At 38.5% G+C, this 21536-nt stretch overlaps 2 protein-coding genes across 5 annotated transcripts in view; one reads left to right on the forward strand and one right to left on the reverse strand.

The window, feature by feature from the left end:
- Positions 1-21536, forward strand: part of COL19A1 (collagen type XIX alpha 1 chain) — a 339106-nt gene that overhangs the window by 197860 nt on the left and 119710 nt on the right. For all 4 annotated transcript variants that reach the window (XM_048846009.2, XM_075126514.1, XM_048846011.2 and 1 more), the window contains exon 17: positions 9557-9610. In XM_048846009.2, the coding sequence (XP_048701966.2) occupies positions 9557-9610 (54 nt within the window). The remainder of the gene's footprint in view (positions 1-9556; positions 9611-21536) is intronic.
- LOC125634789 (thymosin beta-4-like) lies at positions 11077-18830 on the reverse strand. The gene is made up of 3 exons (XM_048846012.1): positions 18798-18830; positions 18234-18260; positions 11077-11181 (listed from the first exon to the last, which is right to left on the reverse strand). The coding sequence occupies exons 1-3, from the start codon at positions 18828-18830 to the stop codon at positions 11104-11106; spliced, it is 138 nt and encodes a 45-aa protein (XP_048701969.1). The 3' UTR covers positions 11077-11103.

Genomic DNA, 21536 nt, shown 5'->3' on the forward strand with positions numbered 1-21536 from the left:
AACTTGAGAGCAAAAACTTTAAAAGATGGGGTAAGATGTTTTAGAAGAGGAAAAGAGAGGAATGATTCAGAACTGAAGGGGAGGAGAAATAGAGAAGTTTGCAGGGGGAGAAAATTAAAGCACCTGAAGACACTAAATGAGGAGCAGGCCTGTCACCTTTTCCCATCCTGAAAACACTGGAAAATGGAGCGGGCCTTTCTGAAGACTTCAAGGATACAAGAAATGAGGAGGCACCAAAGTTTGTTAGGGAGAGAGGTTAATTTCAAAGGCTTCAGAGAGGTGACATTCCAAAGGTGAAGATGAGCATACCAACTTGCCTCAAGGCTCCAAGTGAAATTGGGGCAACATCATGATATGTTCCGTCCATATACTAATAAGAGACAGTCCTATTCCTGAAGAGCTTACAATTTAAATTGCATGCAAAAAACAAAAAAACAAAAACAAAACAAAAACTGTTAAAAGAATGTTAAGGTTGCAAAGTCAATCACTTGCAAGCTAGGAAATACAATTAAAATTGATCATGTAGACTGATTGGTGTATATGCATTGTAATAATCTTACCCATCATCACAGAAAAGAACATCTTAAGAACAAGCAGCCTTAATTCAGCCAGTTCCTAACTTTTAAATGCTTGACTTTGCTACTTGAATATTCTTTTAAAGTAGTTTTATTAATGTAATTTCTAGGTGTATTAAAAAACAAATGGAAAGAACAAACATTCTATCCTGTGGAAGCGCATTGACCACCCCTTCCCCATGTGGTTCTTCCATGACACCCAGCCAGCCGGTTAGCTACAAAATCCCTGTTAGTAGCTATTCTCTACTTGCTTTACCTGTAAAGGATTAAAAAAGCCCATAGGTAAAAGAAAGGGAGTGGGCACTTGACCAAAAGAGCCAATGGGAGGACTAGAACTTTTTGAAATTGGGAAAAAACTTTCCCTATGTCTGTTTGTTGTTCTCCAGAGAGAGGGGACAGAGCTGGGCAGGGCTGGAGCTATGCAGTAAAAAACTTTAAAACCAGGTATGAAAAAAGCATCAAATCATACCTCAAACCCCAGATATGTAAGTAAGTCAGGGAATGTCTAGAAAGACACGATTAGGGTTATTTCTTTTATTTCTTATTGGCTTGTGGATTCCTCTGCGCTAACCCCAGATGCTTTTGTTTTGCTTGTAACCTTTAAGCTGAACCTCAAGAGAGCTATCTTGATGCTTAATTTTTGTAATTGTTTTTTTTTAAGATCTAGCAAAAAACCTACGTTCCAGATGTATTTTCTTTTTGTTTGTTTGTTTGTTTTTTTAATAAAATTTACCTTTTTTAAGGACAGGATTGGGTTTTTTGTGTCCTAAGAGGTTTGTGAATGTTGTTTAATTATCTGGTGGCAACAGCTGATTTCCTTCGTTTTTCTTTCTCAGCTCTTCCCCAGAGGAGGGGTGAAAGGGCTTGAGGGTATCCCACAGGAAGGAATTCCCAAGTCAGCCTTCCTGGGCTCCAAGGGGTTTTGCATTTGGGTGGTGACAGCATCTACCCATCCAAGGTCAGAGAGAAGCTGTGACCTTGGGAGTTTAATACCAGCCTGGAGTGACCAGTATTAATTTTTAGAATCCTTGCAGGCCCCCACCTTCTGCACTCGAAGTGCCAGAGTGGGGAATCAGCCTTGACAAATGCATATGTGCAAAGGGGCTGAATTAAGGTTGCACAAGCAGCCTTAATTCAGCCAGTTCCTAACTTCTGAATGCTTGACTTTGCTACCTGAATATTCTTTTAAAGTAGTTTTTGATAATGTAATTTCTAGGTATATTAAAAAACAAATTGAAAGAATAAATATTCTGTCGTATGGAAGCATGTTGACCACCCCTCTCCCATGTTGTTCTTCCACAGGGCTGATGTAAATGTTGAATTGCACTGGGCCTAGTGCCGATCCCTCTGGAACCCCACTAGAAAACCTGGTGACTGGGCATCAAAGTGGCACACGTACTTCAGTGTAGATAAGTGCAAAGTAATGCAAACTTGGAAAACATAATCCCCCATATGTATCACTCAAGAAAGAGATCTTGGAGTCTTCATGGATAGTTCTCTTAAAACATCTGCTCAGTGTGGTGCAGCAGTTAAAAAAGCTAACAGAATGTTAGGAACCATTAGGAAAGGGATAATAAAATAGAAAATATCATAATGCCACTATGTAAATCTGTGGTTTGCTCATCCTTTAAATACTACATGGAGTTTTGGTCACCCCATCTCAAAAAAAGTGCATTAGAATTGGGAAAGGTGCAGAGAAGAGCAACAAAAATTATTAGGGGGATGGAATAGCTTCCATTGAAGGAGAGATTACAAAGACTGGGATTGTGCATTTTAGAAAAGAGATGACGGGGGGATATGACAGAAGTCTAAAAATCATGAATGGTGTGGAGAATATGAATAGGGAAATGTTATTTACTCCTTCACATAACCCATGAACCAGGGGTCACCCAACAAAATTAATAGGCAGCATTTTTTAAAACAAACAAAAGAAAGTATTACTTCACACAGTGCAGTCAACCTGTGGAACTCATTGCTATGGGATTTGAAGGCAAAAGGTATAAATGAGTTTAAAAAAGAATTAGATAAATTCATAGAGGATCGGTCCATCATTGGGTATTAGGCAAGATGGTCAGGGATGCAAACTCATGCTATGTGTGTCCCTAAACCTCCAACTGCCAGAAGCATAAAACACTGGCCACTGTCAAAGACAGGATACTGGGCTAGATGGATCATTAGTATGATGCGGTATGGTCATTCTTATCCTCTTATATGTTGAATTTGGCTTTACGCGCAATCTCTTTCTAAAAAATTGTATACTTACAAAGGTTTTTTTTCAAGGTGCCTTACTTTAGCTAGGCCAGCCAGCTGACATATTGCTCATTAATCATATCTATTAGCTAGAGAAGTTGAGTCTTTAAAACCCAACTGCCTACTCTCTCCACAGGGACTAGTTCTTGTTTTCAAAATGTGATGACATATGCTTCATACGCTGCTAATTAGCCCTTTCCCTTGAAAATTCATCCTGACATGTTTCAAGTACATTTTCCCCCTCATACTTGAGTATGGGATCATTAAATTGTTAATTCTTTCATGAGCCATGTAGGATTCCCTGCATAAAGCTACTTGTTTATATCTTAGAATATTTAATAATCCTGCATCTTATTCTAGACACTAACGTTACTTGTATTTCTCCTGAAGAATTCTGTTCTTAAAGTTGAATAGATTATATTATGATACAGTAGAGAGCTACAGTAGAGATTAATGTTTTTAGTATGTACTAGTATTGCAGTAGTGCCTAAAGGCCCCAATCAGAATTTGAGCCTAGTCATGTTGGGCACTGTACAAACACATGGAAAGACACGCACAATCCCTGCTCTGAAGAGTTTACATTCTGATTTAAGACAAAACTTGACAGCTTTGACAAGCTAGAGGAACAAACTCAAAAGTAAAATAAGTTCACAGGGGTACATACTCTAGCTGTGTGCACAACTTGAGAGTTCTGAAGCATATAACTTGCTGGTTGGTTGTTTTTTTTTTGTTGTTTTTTTTAATTTTGCCTGTGACCTACTAATCACTAGTTGGCTGTTTTATTGGCGACAAAAGTGGGTCTTCACTTGTAGAAGAAGTGAAATGCTAATTATTCCAGGGAAGGCATTCCATGAGTAAAGGGAGGTATGGATGTAAACTTTACATAGTTACTTCATAGATAATGTTCACTACACTGATTACTAACAAAAATAGATGCCAGTACCAACAACATGCCAGCAATAATTTCAGTTACAATTCTTTGTGAATTATTTTATATTATTTAATGGAGATTGATCTGGATAGTGGTATATAGTCAGTTAGTGTCATGCCTTCCTTTCTTCCAATTTAGCTTACAGAATATTGATTTTGTTTTAGTTAGGAAGAGTAAGTTTATGGTGATTTGAGTATTTTTCTTAATTTCTCATATGAGCAGTTCCATAATCCAGATATTTACACTCTTGTGAGTTTAACTACTGGGTGAAAATCATTAATTTCACTCTAAATGTAACATTTGCTAGATAATTGTCAGGGTTCCCTCCTCACTCTGAACTCTAGGAAACAGATGTGGGGACCCACATGGAAGACCCCCTAAGATTATTTCTACCAGCTTAGGGTAAAACTTCCCCAAGGCACAAACTTTTTGCCCTTGGAGGGTACGCTGCCACCACCAAGTGATTTAACAAAGAATCAGGGAAGGACCACTTGGAGTTCCTATTCCCCCAAAATATCCCCCCAGCCCTTACTCCCCCTTTCCTGGGGAGGCTTGAGAATAATATCCTAACCAATTGGTTACAAAGTGATCACAGACCCAAACCCCTGGGTCTTAGGACAATAGAGAAATCAGTCAGGTTCTTAAAAGAAACATAACTTTATTAGAAAGAAAAAAGGTAAAAGAAGCACCTCGGTAAAATTAGAAGGGAAGCTAATCTCACAGGGCAATCAGATTTAAAACACAGGGGATTTCCCTCTGGGCAAAAACTTTAAAGTTACATAAAGAAAACTAGGCATACCTTCCTCTCAACACAGAGAAAATCACAAGCCAAAACAAAAAGCAAACTAACGCATTTCCCTGCTAGTACTTACTAATTCTAATGGAGTTGGATTGCTTGCATTCTTGATTTCTCTCCGGCAAGCACACAGAACAGACAAAAGCCTTTCTCCACCCCCCTAGATATGAAAGTATCTTGTCCCTTTATTGGTCCTTTTGGTCAGGTGCCAGGCAGGTTACCTGAGCTTCTTAACCCTTTACAGGAAAAAGGATATTGTGCCTCTGGCCAGGAGGGATTTTATACTACTGTATACAGGAAGGTTGTTACCCTTCCCTTTATATTTATGACAATAATGATGGGTATATCGAGTGTTGTGGTAAGCAACTTTTTATTGTGAGCCAAGATATAGTCTGTCTGGTGCTCCCAAGCAGGGAAGTTATGGGGCAAAAAGCAACCTTTTGCTCCCTTGTGCCAACAATCTGCATTGTGACCAGCACTGCAGGGAGGAGAAAAGCTTCCATCTGGCTGCTAATTCCTTCTTCCATGTGGGTAGGTAAGGAGTGTATAGGGTCTTGGCACTCCCACCCACCCAGTGAGCAAGACAGCACACAAGGGGTTCTTTGCTTCTCCCTTCTGGAGTGAAAGAGGGACTGGGAAGCAGATTATGGTTGAGTCACTATCTGTTTCTGGTCTGATCCTGGGGAAAAGACTTGCCCCAGAGCTTGGGGAAAAGTTCATAATTTATTTCTTAAAAGTATCCTAAATCAAGACAAGAGCTATCTATTTATAATTATTCTTTCCCCCCAAATATTGAAATGATTTTCCATTCAGTACATTCTTGTTTAGGCTATAAGATGGTCACAGAAGGATTTAAACAACAATTATAGATCAATTATAACAACATAACAATTTTAAGAAAAGTCTGAGGGAGGCTGAGGGAACTGGGGATGTTTAGTCTTCAGAAGAGAAGAATGAGGGGGGATTTGACAGCTGCTTTCAACTACCTGAAAGGGGGTTCCAAAGAGGATGGCTCTAGACTGTTCTCAGTGGTAACAGATGACAGAACAAGGAGTAATGGTCTCAAGTTGCAGTGGGGGAGATTTAGGTTGGATATTAGGAAAAACTTTTTCACTACGAGGGTGGTGAAACTCTGGAATGCGTTACCTAGGGAGGTAGTGGAATCTCCTTCCCTAGAAGTTTTTAAGGTCAGGCTTGACAAAGCCCTGGCTGGGATGATTTAGTCGGGGATCGGTCCTCCTTTGAGCATGGGTTGGACTAGATGACCTCCTGTGGTCCCTTCCAACCCTGATATTCTATGATTCTATGATTCTGTGATTCTTGCATCTGTTGGGGAGACAGCGGGAGACTGATTTATATGCCACCAGGAATGGCTACTTCTTCATTTCAGAAATAAATTCTGAAAGTATTTTTGTAAAGCAGTGGTGTGAGTACATTGCAAGTGACTTCATATTATTGCCTTTTTTTTTAGTGGTCTTAAAAGAAAGGCTCTCTATGTTTATAGTTCTTCTGAGCTGAGAGTAGTGATAAAATTCACTGGTTTTTACTGCACATTGTTTATTATTAAAAAACCCAATTTGATTAAAAATTATCACATTTATGAACTTATGTGTTCACTTTTATGAATTCTGTAAAGAAAACTCATTTAAAAATATCAGTTATAAAAGGAAATAGAAAACAATGAATATTTGGAAACAAGCACTTGACAAACATAAACCTTGCATTCCTAGAATATTTCCCCTCATATTATTATTTTCATCTCCTTTTGGTCCTTTAATGTTGAATGTACCTATGGTGACCAGATGTTCCGATTTTATAGGGACAGTCCTGATTTTTGGGTCTTTTTCTTACATAGGCTACTATTATCCCCCATCTCGATTTTTCACATTTGCTGTCTGGTCACCCTAACTGTACCGCATATGTTCTTGTAGTCATATAAACTCTTGTACACTTGCCATAAAACATTATCTGTTAAACAAATTATAAACTATAGAGTAGGAGAAAGAGTACTGTTGGTATCAATGGACAGTGACTAATGAATGCCAAAGCAAAAACAGAACCAAAACAGCTATTTCTCTTTCTGATTTTTTCATGTAAATGATTTTTAAAAGGTTTGCCATCTGCTCTTGTTTTAATTTTGCAACATCAATCATAAATTATATTTCGGCTCATATGTAAAAAAAAAAGAAAAATTTAGCTCCCAGAATATTTTGTTTTTCCTATGTAATTAACACTCCATTCACAGTTGTGTATATCAATCAAAACCCTGCCTTTTTTCCTTTAACACTTCCTTGATACTTTGTTTAGACTATTCTAAGAGTCATCCTCAATACAACCTAAATACGTACAAACAGGAACATGGACATGCTTTAAAGAAATCGACAGTATGTTGGTCCTAATAACTCAGGGAGGCTATTTAAAAAGATGATCCATTATATAGTTATTTTGTATTTAGGCCATCATATTTCTGATTACATTCTTTGGGGATACATTTGATTACTATTTTTCAAATAAAAATGATAAACATTAGTCTATATTTACAGTTGTAAAGTAGAGATAAGCCCAAACAAAACTACAGATCCCTACACTCCTGAGCTTTCAGGAAGTATGGAACCAGATTGGAACTAATTCCCCAACCTCACTCTGTAAAGTGTCAAAGGAAAACTTTCAGGTCCAAACACTTTTTTGAAATTTGAGGAAAGTTTTAGATCTGGACCCAAATCCAAATGCTGCTTCTCAGGCCCATCTCTATATATCATTTATCATGTATTTAAATAATCTATTCAGTTATGTAATACTCTAGCAATGTCAATTTGTGACAATCATTCAGTGTCTACAAGGATTTTCATTTTTAAATTTTTTGAACATTTTCGGAATAATGTTCCTATATTGCTCCTGCAAAAAAACCACATTTGTATGTACCCACACAAAATGGCGTGCACACACATAAAATATTTTCTAGCTAAGTCAGGTACTTGCAAATAAATTGGATGCATTTGTAAATTGTTAACTTATACCTTTTTGCATGTATAGTTACCCCATATCCGGGGCAAAAGTGGGTTTTATGGCTACAAATGTGTGTTTTTTGCCATAGCAACTTGACATTAGTTGTCAGCAGTTATTGTGTCTAAAAAATGCTACAAATTTAAATTTTACAATCAAGATTTAAGCTTGTAAGTTATTTAATTTTTAGGCTATGTGTCAAAAACAGAATTACTGCATTTGTTCACTCAGAGCCTGCCCTCTGTCTATTGAAGTCAGTAGAAATATTCTCATTGACTTGGATCAGGCCTTAGTTAGGTATTTGTGTGATTGGCATTTACAGGCACAAATGCATGTTTTATACACAGAGGTAGTAACTACATAATCAGGGAGCATTTCTGAAAATCAAATGCTGTATCCCCTCTCACCCCTCACCTTCCAGAAATCGACATAGCCTTTGTAAGACACAGGAATGTACACACTCTAAAAAACTTCTGTTTGGTTAACTTCTTCCTCAATTTCTCCTATGCATCCCCATTGATTTTGAGGCAGCATTTGGCTAAATTATTGCAGGTGTATGTACAGAATGCAAGGAAAGGCATTGGTGGCCTTAGTTTTTGAACTCCAGTGAATTAAATAACAATTCTGAGCCCTTTTCTGCCTTCCTATATGCCTGCAGTAACCTTGCTGAAGTCACTGAAAGGTGGATGTGTTTCAGAAAGCAGCATATGGTTCTTTGTGTTTCAGAATAAAAAGTTACCAATAATTAGAACATATAGATTTACTGGGTTTTGTATTAAAAATAGGTAAAATATTGAGGTTAGCTAGTGTCTATTGGAAATAGAAAAAAATTCACTGTTAAGTTTTGGTTTTATGGATAAATATTATTGTAATTCCTACTGGTCTTAATACTCATTCACAGCTTACAATGCAATGGCTCCAGCTCTTAAATGTATACTGAGAAAAATACTTGAAACATAACTAAACTCTTTCCATATAAAGGATTAATAATACAAAATTTACACTATTGCCCTTCTACATTCATAGCATAAATCTTAATGGTTCTAAGGGAGTTTAGTGTACACTGAAAGCATGACAAGAATAACACATCAAAGTGAGATTAATCTTAATGGGTCATTGACGTGATTTCAGTTTCAGCCACAACACTTAGCTTGTGAGTAACATAGGACTATGGGGAAAAAAACCTCAAAAATATCTCAAATTAAATGTTATCAGTTTGACTTAAATCAACAAAGGTTTTCCTCTCAATCAGCCATAAAGAAACCTTTGATTATAAGCTAAGTAATAGTGTGTTAGCCTAACAATTCAAGACCATATGTGAAATACATAAACTTTGAAATGATACCAGTAGACATATGACTGCTCAAAGATTTTAGTCCACTCTCTTCCGGTCTTGGATTCCTGTGTAACTGCTTAGCTCTTGAAATTGAGGTTTAGCTGTTTGTGAATCTGAGTAGGTGACAAATGACTTAAGTAATGGAGATCAATAAGTAAGACACACTTATTTCAGTTCACTAGTGACACAGCTGAAAATCAGCTTTGAGAAATAGGGTGCTGGCCATGTTCAATTAGTTATTTTCAACCTGTACAATTATTATATGGCTTATGGTGACAGCTGCATTATAGTTTTACATCCTAGACCATTGAACAATCAAATAACATATAATTTATTTGGACATTGTCAAGATGATAGGTTTGTTATATGTTACTTCCCTATCAATATGCTTTCACTCTTGAAACCTAGCTGGAAAAATGTACTAGTAAAAAATTATTGTGCTGCAAATACATTGTTTCCCATAGTTATTAAGAACTTTTCTAAGGCAATACATTCTTATTGATGCTGCAATAAGTAGTACAAGGTATTTCTGCTTTAGGTAGCTTTTGATCTTTTTGTTAGTAAACAGTACAATCAGTCTTGCTTTTACACCGATTATTTTATTGCAAATCAATCCTCTGATGCAATATTTATGAATGTCTGTTTTTTGTTGTTGTTGTTTCCAGGGAAGGCGAGGTAAACCAGGACTCCCTGGTAAACCAGGATCACAAGGACCTCCGGTGAGTAACCAGCAAGGAAAGTGGGACATTCTCCCTTCAGTCAAGAACTGCTGTAGACTTTGTTAGCATGTTTGTAGCATTTTACCTGAGGAGAGCTTTAAATGAACACAATGGATCTTTGTTCTCCCCGCAATTTTTTTTTCAGGTTTTAAAACATTTTATTTGCATATTATAAAAATTGTGCATTCCAATAATTAAAATCATTTGAACAAAAAAAAATGGCACTCGATTAACTGCATTTTACAGCTCGCAGGACCTTGGTACATTTTTGCATTTATTCGTCTGTTACTAGTTTACTGTAGTTCCACCCAAGTTCTTCTTTCATCAACATGCAAGCTCTTTCATGCCACCAGACAGGCAAACCCAGACAGGCAGATGGAAAGGCAGCACCTTCATTCAGTGTCAGTAGTTCTCTGTATTTTTTGATGTGAAAGGGGCAGCATAGTCATTTAAACTTTATCCAACCTCTTTGCATCTTACAAAGGGAAACAGCTAAAAGAAGTAAAATAAGATGGTCTGGAGGATGGTGTGGATTGCACTCTCAGCAAATTTGCGGATGATACTAAACTGGGAGGAGTGGTAGATACGCTGGAGGGGAGGGATAGGATACAGAAAGACCTAGACAAATTGGAGGATTGGGCCAAAAGAAATCTGATGAGGTTCAATAAGGATAAGTGCAGGGTCCTGCACTTAGGACGGAAGAACCCAATGCACAGCTACAGACTAGGGATCGAATGGCTAGGCAGCAGTTCTGCGGAAAAGGACCTAGGGGTGACAGTGGACGAGAAGCTGGATATGAGTCAGCAGTGTGCCCTTGTTGCCAAGAAGGCCAATGGCATTTTGGGATGTATAAGTAGGGGCATAGCGAACAGATCGAGGGACGTGATCATTCCCCTCTATTCGACATTGGTGAGGCCTCATCTGGAGTACTGTGTCCAGTTTTGGGCCCCACACTTCAAGAAGGATGTGGATAAATTGGAGAGAGTCCAGCGAAGGGCAACAAAAATGATTAGGGGTCTGGAACACATGACTTATGAGGAGAGGCTGAGGGAGCTGGGATTGTTTAGCCTGCAGAAGAGAAGAATGAGGGGGGATTTGATAGCTGCTTTCAACTACCTGAAAGGGGGTTCCAAAGAGGATGGCTCTAGACTGTTCTCAATGGTAGCAGATGACAGAACAAGGAGTAATGGTCTCAAGCTGCAGTGGGGGAGGTTTAGATTGGATATTAGGAAAAACTTTTTCACTAAGAGGGTGGTGAAACACTGGAATGCGTTACCTAGGGAGGTGGTAGAATCTCCTTCCTTAGAGGTTTTTAAGGTCAGGCTTGACAAAGCCCTGGCTGGGATGATTTAACTGGGAATTGGTCCTGCTTCGAGCAGGGGGTTGGACTAGATGACCTTCTGGGGTCCCTTCCAACCCTTATATTCTATGATTCTATGATTCTATAAGAAGGCAATGCTTGTGGAATGTATAATTTGGAAGGGCAGATTTCATTACGATTCACCCGCTTGCTTCTCCTGTTCAATTGTTTCTTTTGAAGGCAGTGGATTTTTCTCTTGTGTTTCTGTTTTATCAGGCAGTTACAATTCCCAGCCTTTTGATTGAACAAAGGTAAAGAATTGGATCCCAAATAAGAGAGGCTACAAAGCTCAGTGCAGTAGAGAAAAAACAAGATCTCACACTGCTGTCTAACAGTTCAGAGACGGACAGGCTGAATATGCTAACTATGGATATTGTGCATTCATTCAGTTTACCAAGTGTATGATGCTGTATTTAAGATCAGATAATTTCTGTCTCAGAGGGGTAATTTGAAAGATGAAGGACTGTGTGATGAGCTTGCCAACTGAGTGATGTGGAGGATTATACCCAATACTAGAATGAGCACTCAACTGTAGATCAAATGAGTTTACAGAAGAATTAAAAAGATTAAGAAATACAAAACTATATGAAAGGATTTATAATATGCAGCACTAAAGGTTTTAGCTCATATCTGAGAGTTTTGGTTTTATTAGAGGTACATGATTTGGAATTTGAGCTCAGGCATGGGTTTGGCTTGCTTCAGGGCTTCTCTGTGCAGTAACAAATGAGATCTTTGAGAGAATAAGATTTGATAAGAGTTGTGACATTATATCCTATTTACTGTATTGTAAAAATGCCATCACACACAAATGCATGAAAGGCGTTAAGAGCTAAGTGTGTACTTCTTAATAAGGTAAACTTATAGTCAACGAGTTGAAAGGTTCTTTTCTTAAAGTGTATTTGTCTGGTGAAACTCACTGTCTGCAAGCAGTTCTTCAACTGTTTCACTCTGTGGATCACTCTATAAAATATAAATCCACCATTGGACCACTGCTCCTTGCCCTACTGCACAGTTTTCATAATGTTCCATTCTGTGACTCATCAGGAAGGACTCTGTGAACCAAAGGGTACATCTGAGCCATAGTCTGAGAATCCCTGGTCTGTCCTAATGGTTAGGATTAAACATAAGTGTCATTGTTATCATCACATTTTTCTGCTGGTTGAACATTAGTAATATTCCCAGTTTCAAACCATATTTTGACAGTTTTCAGCCTTCACTGGAATAAGTGATATCCATCAATCCATATTTCAGAATCCTTCTTTCTAGAAATGATGTTGCAGGACATAGTGAAGGACAGCTGTGAGGAGTAGGTGAGTAAATTGGAATAGATGGCCCCTGTACTTATCTAAGAAGAAACAAAAGATCACACATTCTGTCACTGCCAATTTCTTTAATTTTTTTCTTACAAAATATTTTCAGAAAGAAAAACAGATGGTGGTGTTCATTCATTGTGTGTAAAAATTAGTAGATATTAATTCATCTTCATACAGCCATACCGAAGCCTCACTTGGAGTCTTGTGTACAGTTTGTGGTTCCTTGAGATAGAGACATCGTACACTGGAGGGAATCCAAACAAGGCTAATGGGACAATAAAGTAGTGATGTAGAACCTTATTTAACACAAATGCCAAACATGATCTGTTTAAAAATCAAGATAACAGTCTTGTCTTAGGCCTTAGTGTCAGTCTTAGGCCTGGTCTGTCCACATTTCTTGTATCCATATAACATGTTAGGTGGGGTTATCATGTTTTACATATATAGTTAGCATAGTACAATCTCTAATGTGGATTTAGCTGTACTGGTATAGTTTATTCCCCTTCCATATGGGAATGACAATACCAATATAAACACATATACACCCATATAACTGCATCCACAATACGATGATTGTACCACTTTAACTATACTGGTACAACTAAATCCACATTAAAGATTGTACTAAAATATCTAAAGAGGTACTACTTCTGTGAATAGACAAGGCTATAGGGTGTTTTTTTTTAAATTCCTTCTTTCTTTTCCAGTCTATCACTCCTTCCCTTTTTGGTTCTGTCATTTTTCTTCCAATTCAATCTATATCAGTCTGCTATCTTGCTCTTCCATTGGCCCTTCCTATGCTGGACAATAAATGGAGGTAGCTGCTTCATTCACATGGACACATTGGCTGCCCCTACTTTTGGGCTTGCCTCTCCACAGTCCAGGGCACAGCACAGTTAGCACACATGCTTACATGCTTAGGGTTGCTATCAGAAGATTAGCAGCTATGATTTATGAAGAGCTTAAGGGAGCTCAGCATGTAAAGCCTGGACTCTATAGGAAAAATGAGAAGGGAGATATGAGATAAGTACTTCAGAAAGTACCCATAAGTTCTTCAGAAAGAATAAGATAAAAGTATGTAATTATTTAAGGCGGCTAAAACACGTATTGGGTATATGAAATTAATATAGGAGCATTTAAATTTGGTAGTAAGAAAATATTTTCAACTGTTAAAATGTTAAAAGGGAAACAACTTCAATAAGGAGAGTTCTGAGCCAGCAACACTGAAGATTAGACTCGATAAATTCTTTAGGGGGGTTGGTGTAGAAGACACTCCGAAAGTAGTGCAGGGTAATAGGCTAGCGGGACCAAATTGAAATGATGTATACAGACTATAAATTGTACACTGATAAGAGATGTGCATATTAGTCTAAATGAGTGTTATTTGTATATCTGGAGAGCCAGAAGAAGGTGTAAATTATGCTAGTTTACACTCTCTTTTCACCGCCTTGTGAATCTAGCCTGGTGACTCCTAACTCTCTCATCTGTGGCTCACTAATTTGTTCAATGCCTAAATTCTGTATTATTATTTTTATAAAATCTGTACTTGGAGTGAGTTTATATTCCCTTACAACCTACTATACAGTCTAGATTAAAATTATGTCAGTACTAGAAAGGCAAATCATTACATTTTTTAGCTGGAGTATTCAATAAAGAGACATTTTCTGCTCATCCCCTTTTAGGTGTCTTTCTTTTTTGCTTCATGTATTCTCTGGGGTAAATCTAGCCTCCATTGATGTCAGTGAGAATTTTTATTAATGGGTTATAAAAGAAGATTTTTGTCATCTTATCTCCCCCAGATGATATTCTGTTTTCCCCTTTGAGTATTTTTAAAGTGTTTATTAAACAGTGTGTAGTTGTAAAATGTATTATTCACTCCTGGTGCAGAAGTCTTGATTTTGGTCCTTGCTCCCTGATACTGTTTTTTAGTATTGTTCCTTTATTTCAGTATTAGACAGCTGAGCTGTGTGCTCATACTTGTCACACTTCAATGCATAACAATTTATGCTGAAAACAGTAAAGCCAAGAAGCTGCTTAAATAGAACAGCAGCTCCCTCTAGTGTTTATTTGTTAATTTCCCCCCTTTTAAATGATTGAGACTTGTTTAAGGCTCTAGAGTTAAATACAGTATGCCTTTGTTACTTGAGAAGTTTCCAAATATTATGACTCCGAAGCCAAAAACCGTTCACCTTTCACATGCATTTCATATTTTTGCTTGCTTGCGTAACAAACATTTCTGTTGAAGGGAAGGCCATCTCTCATTAACTGCGTTCTCCCTCTGCTTCAGTTTTTGTTGAATTCAAAATGCTCAGTTTGTGATGCTAAAGTAGGCATTATCATAGCAAAACCCTGTGAGGTCATAAGCACAGGATTATAACTTCATTGCAGAATTAAGCTGGTAACGGCTTTCTCCTGCAGTACCTGGTTCACCTGCTAACAGAAATATCTGCAGGAATCAACAATACAAAAGGAGATGCTGGCAAAGTATATTTCTTTGTGTAAAATTATTCTGTTTTCAGTTTTGTCCCAGCAAGAAATTTCTCTTGAACACTTGAAGGAGTTTTGAGGGAGAATGGAGAGGGAACTGAGTTCTGTATTTATATATGCTGTCAGCCTAATCCTGCATTGGCTCAACCCTGCAGTCCTTAGACAAAACTCCTTTTAATTTCAATTAATATTTCATCTGCCTAAAGGATTGCAGGATCATAGTGTGTGTATTTGGGTATATTTGCACATATTACTTAATTCTAACATATTTTTTCAGGCTTCAGAAATAAAAATGTCCTGATATCTATATTCTATAGATCTCAGGGCCATTGTGAGAGTTAGGTTGTTCATGTTTGCAAAACCCTTTGAAGATGAAACACAAATGCGTTTGTGGTAGAAATGTGCTATGATGACAATTTTTGCAGGAGAAACTGACCTATCATATTTGACTCATGGCAATAATTATCACTTTATCCAATCAGAACCACAGAATGACAATATATGTTTAAAATCTGTTAAGAATTGTAAAGTGGAAACACCATCATTTAATAATTTGTGTTTTCACATGTCCTGCTCAGGTCATAGTTTCAGATTATACAGCTGCTAGGGACAGTGTTGACATTCTAGTGTCACCTCCTGGGTCACTGGAACACTGAAAGACATCCTTACAGAACACATCAGACAGCTAGTGAAATCCATCTAATCATCAAAAAGCTTTACATTGGTTTAATTTTCTGGCAACCCCCTCTTTTTTTTCCCTCTTATAGAAGATCCTAGACATTTCTTGATTTTTCTTGATACGTAGGTTGAAGGAGAGAACAAAGAGGTTTCATCTGGTTTCTCATTCTGAATTGTTTTCAGTGGTACCAATTCTGCAGTCTTCACTGGGACTACTTGCAGGAGTAAATGCTACTCAATGATGCAGAACTAGGCTCTGTGTTTTCTCTTAATACCACTTTGACACCCATGGCTTTAATTTGTTCAATATACCTGTCTCTTATTGGGGAAACCAGATTGTTTCAAAGCTAACATCACACTCTCAGGAATTAATGGCAGGTTTCAGAATAGCAGCCATGTTAGTCTGTATTCGCAAAAAGAAAAGGAGTACTTGTGGCACATTAGAGACTAACCAATTTATTTGAGCATAAGCTTTCGTGAGCTACGGCTCACTTCATTGGATGCAACAAATATTTATGCTCAAATAAATTGGTTAGTCACTAAGGTGCCACAAGTACTCCTTTTCTTTTTTCAGGAATTAATCTTACCCTTGATCTGAAGCATTCAAGCTTGTCTATCTTTCTATATATAGTAGTTCTGCATGTTTACTTCTGTTGCCCCCCACACTGTAGATTCACACACCCCCATATCAACGATTAATCTGTTACTCAGGTAGCCCAAACACCATAGTAACTGAGCACCTCAGATAGGGAAGTAGAGTTATCTCCATTTTTTAAGCTAGGGAATTGAGACACAGGGGGTATGTCTACATTGTAATAGAACACCCACAGATGGCCCGTGTCAGCTGACTTGGGCTCAGGCTGCAGGGCTATAAAATTGCAATGTAAACATTCAGGCTTGTGCTGGAGCCTGGACTCTGGGACCCAAGCCTGAGCCCAAACATTTACAGTACAATTTTTTAGCCACACAGCCTGAGCCCCATGAGCCTGAGTCAAGTGACACGGGCTAGCTGCAGTGTTTTATTACAGCATATACCTAGAGAGACTGTGACCTGTCCAAGGTCACAGCAGAAGTCTGAGGCAGAGCAGGGAACTGAACCCTTGGTCTCCTGAGTCCCAGGCTAGCATCTTAAACTCTGAATGATCTGTCCTCTTAAAACTACTCTTCTCTGCTTTCTTTCTACCAAAACTCCCAAGATTATGGTTTTCAAAGAGTCTCTATTTCACACATACTTTGGCATTGAAAATCTTTCTTAAAAACCCTCTCTGGAGTCGCATGATGCTTCACATCAAGGTCTCGTTCTCATCATTGAGTTCAAGGTTTGTCTGGGAAATGGTTGTGGTTGTTTATTGGTGTTATCATAGCATTTAGGAGTCCCGGTCATAGACCAAGGCACCATTGTGCTAGGTGCTGTACAAACAGAACAAAAAGGCATTCCCTGCCACAAAGCATTTACATGCTACTCCTTGCAAGTATACCTTTAGCAATAATTGTTTCTTGAAAAGTAGTCTTTGTGTATGGTTTATATTTTTAAAATTATATGGGGCTTCATTGTTCTACATGACACCTTTTAAAAGTCTCTCTTGTCCATATTCCCCATGAAGCAGTGGGTGAGAGTGTTCATGGACTACTTGTATTCTGTCTGTTTAATTCTGTACACTTCTAGTCTCACGTAATTTAGTATGTATGTCAGTGCCACCAGTCTAGTTATCTTAAGTAGCCAGCAGTTTGCCTTGGAAATCTCATTTCCTCTGCCTCAGGAAATATTGTAATTCTACCAATATTTTGAAAGTGAACAAATGTTATCAGTTAATTACAGTAAACAGAAAATCAAAGCAATGGTAAGTGGAGACTGTTGGTAGAGTTTCTAGCATTGCAGGACTTCTCTGCCTTTAGAAGTATATTGGAAAATATACTTGGTACCTGTGGTAGTGCTGAAGCGTCTGGCAGTGGTTGGTTGGTTGGTTTTTTTTCGGTCTGGTTGTTTTTAAAAGACATGGTAACAATACATGATTTGTTTAATTTATTCAGTCATGGTAGATGTCATGCCTTTGTGGCTTTTAGCAGCTTCTCTTTGGTGTAGTTACATTGTGTCGCAAATTTGTGCTGAAGATTCTCATGTATCTTTATAGTACAATTAGCAGAAAATAATGTTTTTCTAAGGGGGAAGCAATATGGTGTGGAGAGACGTGATTACTGTGAAATATTTCTTAGATGGGTAGACAGACTGACTATACTGAAAATTCACTTTTTCACTTCTAGTCCTGTGAAAATTAATCCAAAATTTTCTGTTGCTGCTGTGTCAGCAATGTAACATACTTAGTGTAAATTATATTGATCCATTCAGTGTGCTATGAGACTGAAAGGACATTTTCAGCAGTCTGATGATGGCTGAAAATGCAGATGAAGTGTAAAAGTGAAAGAACCACAATATAATTTAGAAAAAAATGTTTTATAATGTATTTAAAAGCATTTTCTCTTATGTTCCCACATTCTCATCCCCAACTTTACTACAAAAATAACACCTGAAACGTTTGTGTAATTTTTGGAAAACAATCAGGACACACTTTTAGTACTTTCCTTATTTATATAACTATAATCTGTCTGTCCTTCAGTTCCCTCAATTATTTATATAATTCAATACTGTACGCAGTTCCAAAACAGACAAACCCAGCTCAGGTGAGCGCTTCACTGATATTCACAAAGGAGCAAGTTTGAAAAATATCTGAAGTAGCAGAAGTGAAAAACACTCATTCAAAAGATGGAAGCTGCCTTTGCTGTGTTCCTTTAACCACTGTTTATCAAATTGCTTCTGACCTGTGAACCAGTCATACTAGTTCTTTTTTGGCCAAAGGGGCTTGTGAGCTATAGGTCCTTCCAAAGTATTATACAGGGATGTTGGTATAGAAAAGTAATGTGAAAGGAAATGTAAAGACTGGTCCTGACTGGGTTTAGATGTTTAGATATATAGTCAGAAGTAGGAATATTTCTGCTGTTGAGTTCTACTTTTAGTTTATTTATATTCTTTTTTTATGGTACTCATTACTGTAGTAAATGAGCACCTCAATTGCTTTAATAAATTGTGTCCTCACATCATTCATGTACAGTAGGGAAGTGTTATTTCTGTTTTTACAGAAACTAAGTCAGCAAGATTAATTGGTTTTCCTAAGGTCACACTGAAAGTTTATGGTAGAGTCAGGAATACAATCCAGGTTTCCCAAATCCTACTCCAGTGCCTTAATCACAAGACAATCCTGCATGGTATAGGCTAGGACGGTTTTATGAAACTGTGACATACTAAAGGGATTCATTCCATTTTGTGATAAATGATTTATTTCATATATGAGGCAATTTCTGAGAGGTCAGGATTGGTGACAAACATAGCAGTGCGGTCCTTCCAGGGTTATATTATAGCTCAGTTACACTTGTTTTATTTGTGAAAGAGGAGGAAAAGCAATGGCATATCCATAAATGAGTTAGAAAGGTAAAGTTACTTTTCTGACCACTTACAGCATAGAGGAAACCTTACTAGATAGTGGCACTGTAAACTTGAGCCACCAGATTGACATATAGTGATTCTAGCCATGCAGTTATAGAATAGCACCCGCACAAGAATAACATCTTAAACTTAGATATCAGAATAATGCTCCACTGTTAACTTTACAAATCATGCCTGAGAGAAGTTTCATGGTATTGAAATGTCATTGCTACATTTATTTTATATTTTCACCATGAATTTAAGGTGACATTTTAGTTCCAGAATGCGAGCAATGGACTAGATTGTGTTTTTATCCCATTTCCCACCTTGGGGATGAAGAGAATATGATGAGGCAGGCATGAGGTCTCCATAAGCGTATGCAAAGGTAACATCGGCTACGCCTTTTAATAGGTTGCAGTGGGAACTTTCTCTCACTCTGATCCAGCTCTATTGGCTGGGCTTATGCTTTTGCAATTGCCCTTCCCCACCCTGTATGATGTTTCTAGGGCTGCTGTCAGTGCTAAAGTGCCCCAGCCCTTTTAAGCCTACAATAAAAGGACTGCAATTATGCCAGGTCTCTGTTCAGGAGCACATTTATGAGGAAAGTTTCTTTGTGCCCTCCTCTTCCTCCCCCACAATCCCAACTCCCACTTTTTCTGTGCAGCTGTGCAAGGCTAGGCACAATCTAACCCTTTGATATGAATTTTTATGTCCTTGTCTCTTTCTATAATAGCATAATCTCAGTAAGCCCTATGGGGCATGCATTTCATAATTACCTTTGTTTTGTGGTAACAGGCAGTTGGCCTTCAGCTTTACATCTCACCTCAGTTGTGCTGTTATGATATAATACTCTTCTCCCAGACTTTATTCTCTAATCCATTATTTTTAAATAACTTCTGCCTATTTGACTTTCAGTTGTCTTTACTGTCTTCTGAGCTTTTTATCTCCACAAACTCCGTGGGGAGTTCTGGAGGAACTTATACCTTTGAATGCCTCTCTTCCATTCATTCACTTTCATCATGGCAAAAAGTTTTCCCCCTAGGAAGTAACATTCTCTTTGATTACTTGAAAACATGGACCTGTTTCTCATTTTTAAAGTCATCTTCTTCGGCTATACCTCGATGCGAGGATGATGTCTGCCAAGGGGCTTCATTGGTTGGTTTTTAAGTGGCTGAGGAGCTCAATTCATGCCCTGCAGATTTTCCGACAGAAGTGACAGATGTAATCTTGGAGGAGACATAGTTGTTGGCTGGAGTGTTGTTCCCTTTCTTTCTTCTTTTGTCATTTCTCTGTCTCACGAGCATGTCCGTTCTCCTCAAAGTGAGCTGTGGCTTCGTGTATAGTGAGGTGCCGCTGTGTTCTGTTTCATTCCAGGTCCTCCCAGTTTGTTGGTTGATGCCTCCCCTTTTAAGGTCTACTTTCAGTATGTCTTTGAAGCAGTTCCACTGCCCTCTGTGAGCCCTTCTTCCCTGACTTAACTGAGAGAAGAGTACTTGCTTTGGGAGGCGAATTTCAGCCCTACGTGCACAGTGGACAGCCCAGCGGAGTCGGTGTTTCATGACCTGCTGATGGCTGCAGCGAGAACGCTGATGTTAGTGCGTCAGACTTCCCAGCTGATCCTGAGAATCCTCCTGAGGCAGCGCTGCTGGAACCACTCGAGCTGCTTGAGATGTCGTCTGTAGGTCACCCAGGTCTCACACCCATAGAGAAGGGTGGGGATGACAACCGCATTGTAAACCAAGATGTTGGTACCTGTTTGCAGATCCCTGTCATTGAAGACGTGTTTGAATACTCTTCCAGAGGATGTGCTGTGCCAGCACATCCTGTATTTGATTTCTGTATCAATACTGGCTGTTTTGGAGAGGTGGCTGCCAAGGTATGAAAAATGCTCCACATTTACCAGGGGTTCTCCACTGATGGTGATTTGTGACGTTCAAAGTGTAGTTTGTGCAGGTGAGGGTTGGTAGAATACCTTGGTTTTCCCAATGTTGAGAGAGAGACCCAGGCTGTGATAGGCATCTGCAAAAAGATTTAGGGTACTTTGCAGGTCAGCCTCTATGTGTGGGAGAATGACCCAATCATCTGCATACTGAAGATCAGTTATGCCAATTCTCATGATCTTAGATTTTGTTTGGAGATGTTAGAGACTGAGGATATGATACTCAATCCCTATTCCATCAGGAAGGTGGTCATAGATGAGAAACAGGAGCCCGGCAAGGTAAATGGAGAAGAGTGTTGGAGCAGTGACACAGCCCTGCTTGACACCAGTGCAAATGATGAATGGTTTGGTCTCTGAGCTGCTACACAGAATGGTGGCGGTCATCCTATCATGGAGTACAGTACCTCAAGGAAGATTCGCTGATAAGAGACCCCATCAGGATTTTGCAGAATGGTGTTCTAGATGTGTGGGAAAACTGGATGTTTGCCATTCTGTGCATTCTAATGGAACAGAGGGAGCCTGCAGGAAAAGGCTTTGGGGTCAGAATGCAAATCATGCTCCCTTGCAATTTCAGATTTACCTCATTTAAATGCTTTTTTAAAACATGATTATATAGGAGCCAAATGATGCCATCCTCAAGAAATGCATCCTTGGACAGCCATCTGACTTCA

This window comes from Caretta caretta, chromosome 3 (assembly GCF_965140235.1).
Source record: "Caretta caretta isolate rCarCar2 chromosome 3, rCarCar1.hap1, whole genome shotgun sequence".
Taxonomy (NCBI): domain Eukaryota; kingdom Metazoa; phylum Chordata; order Testudines; family Cheloniidae; genus Caretta; species Caretta caretta.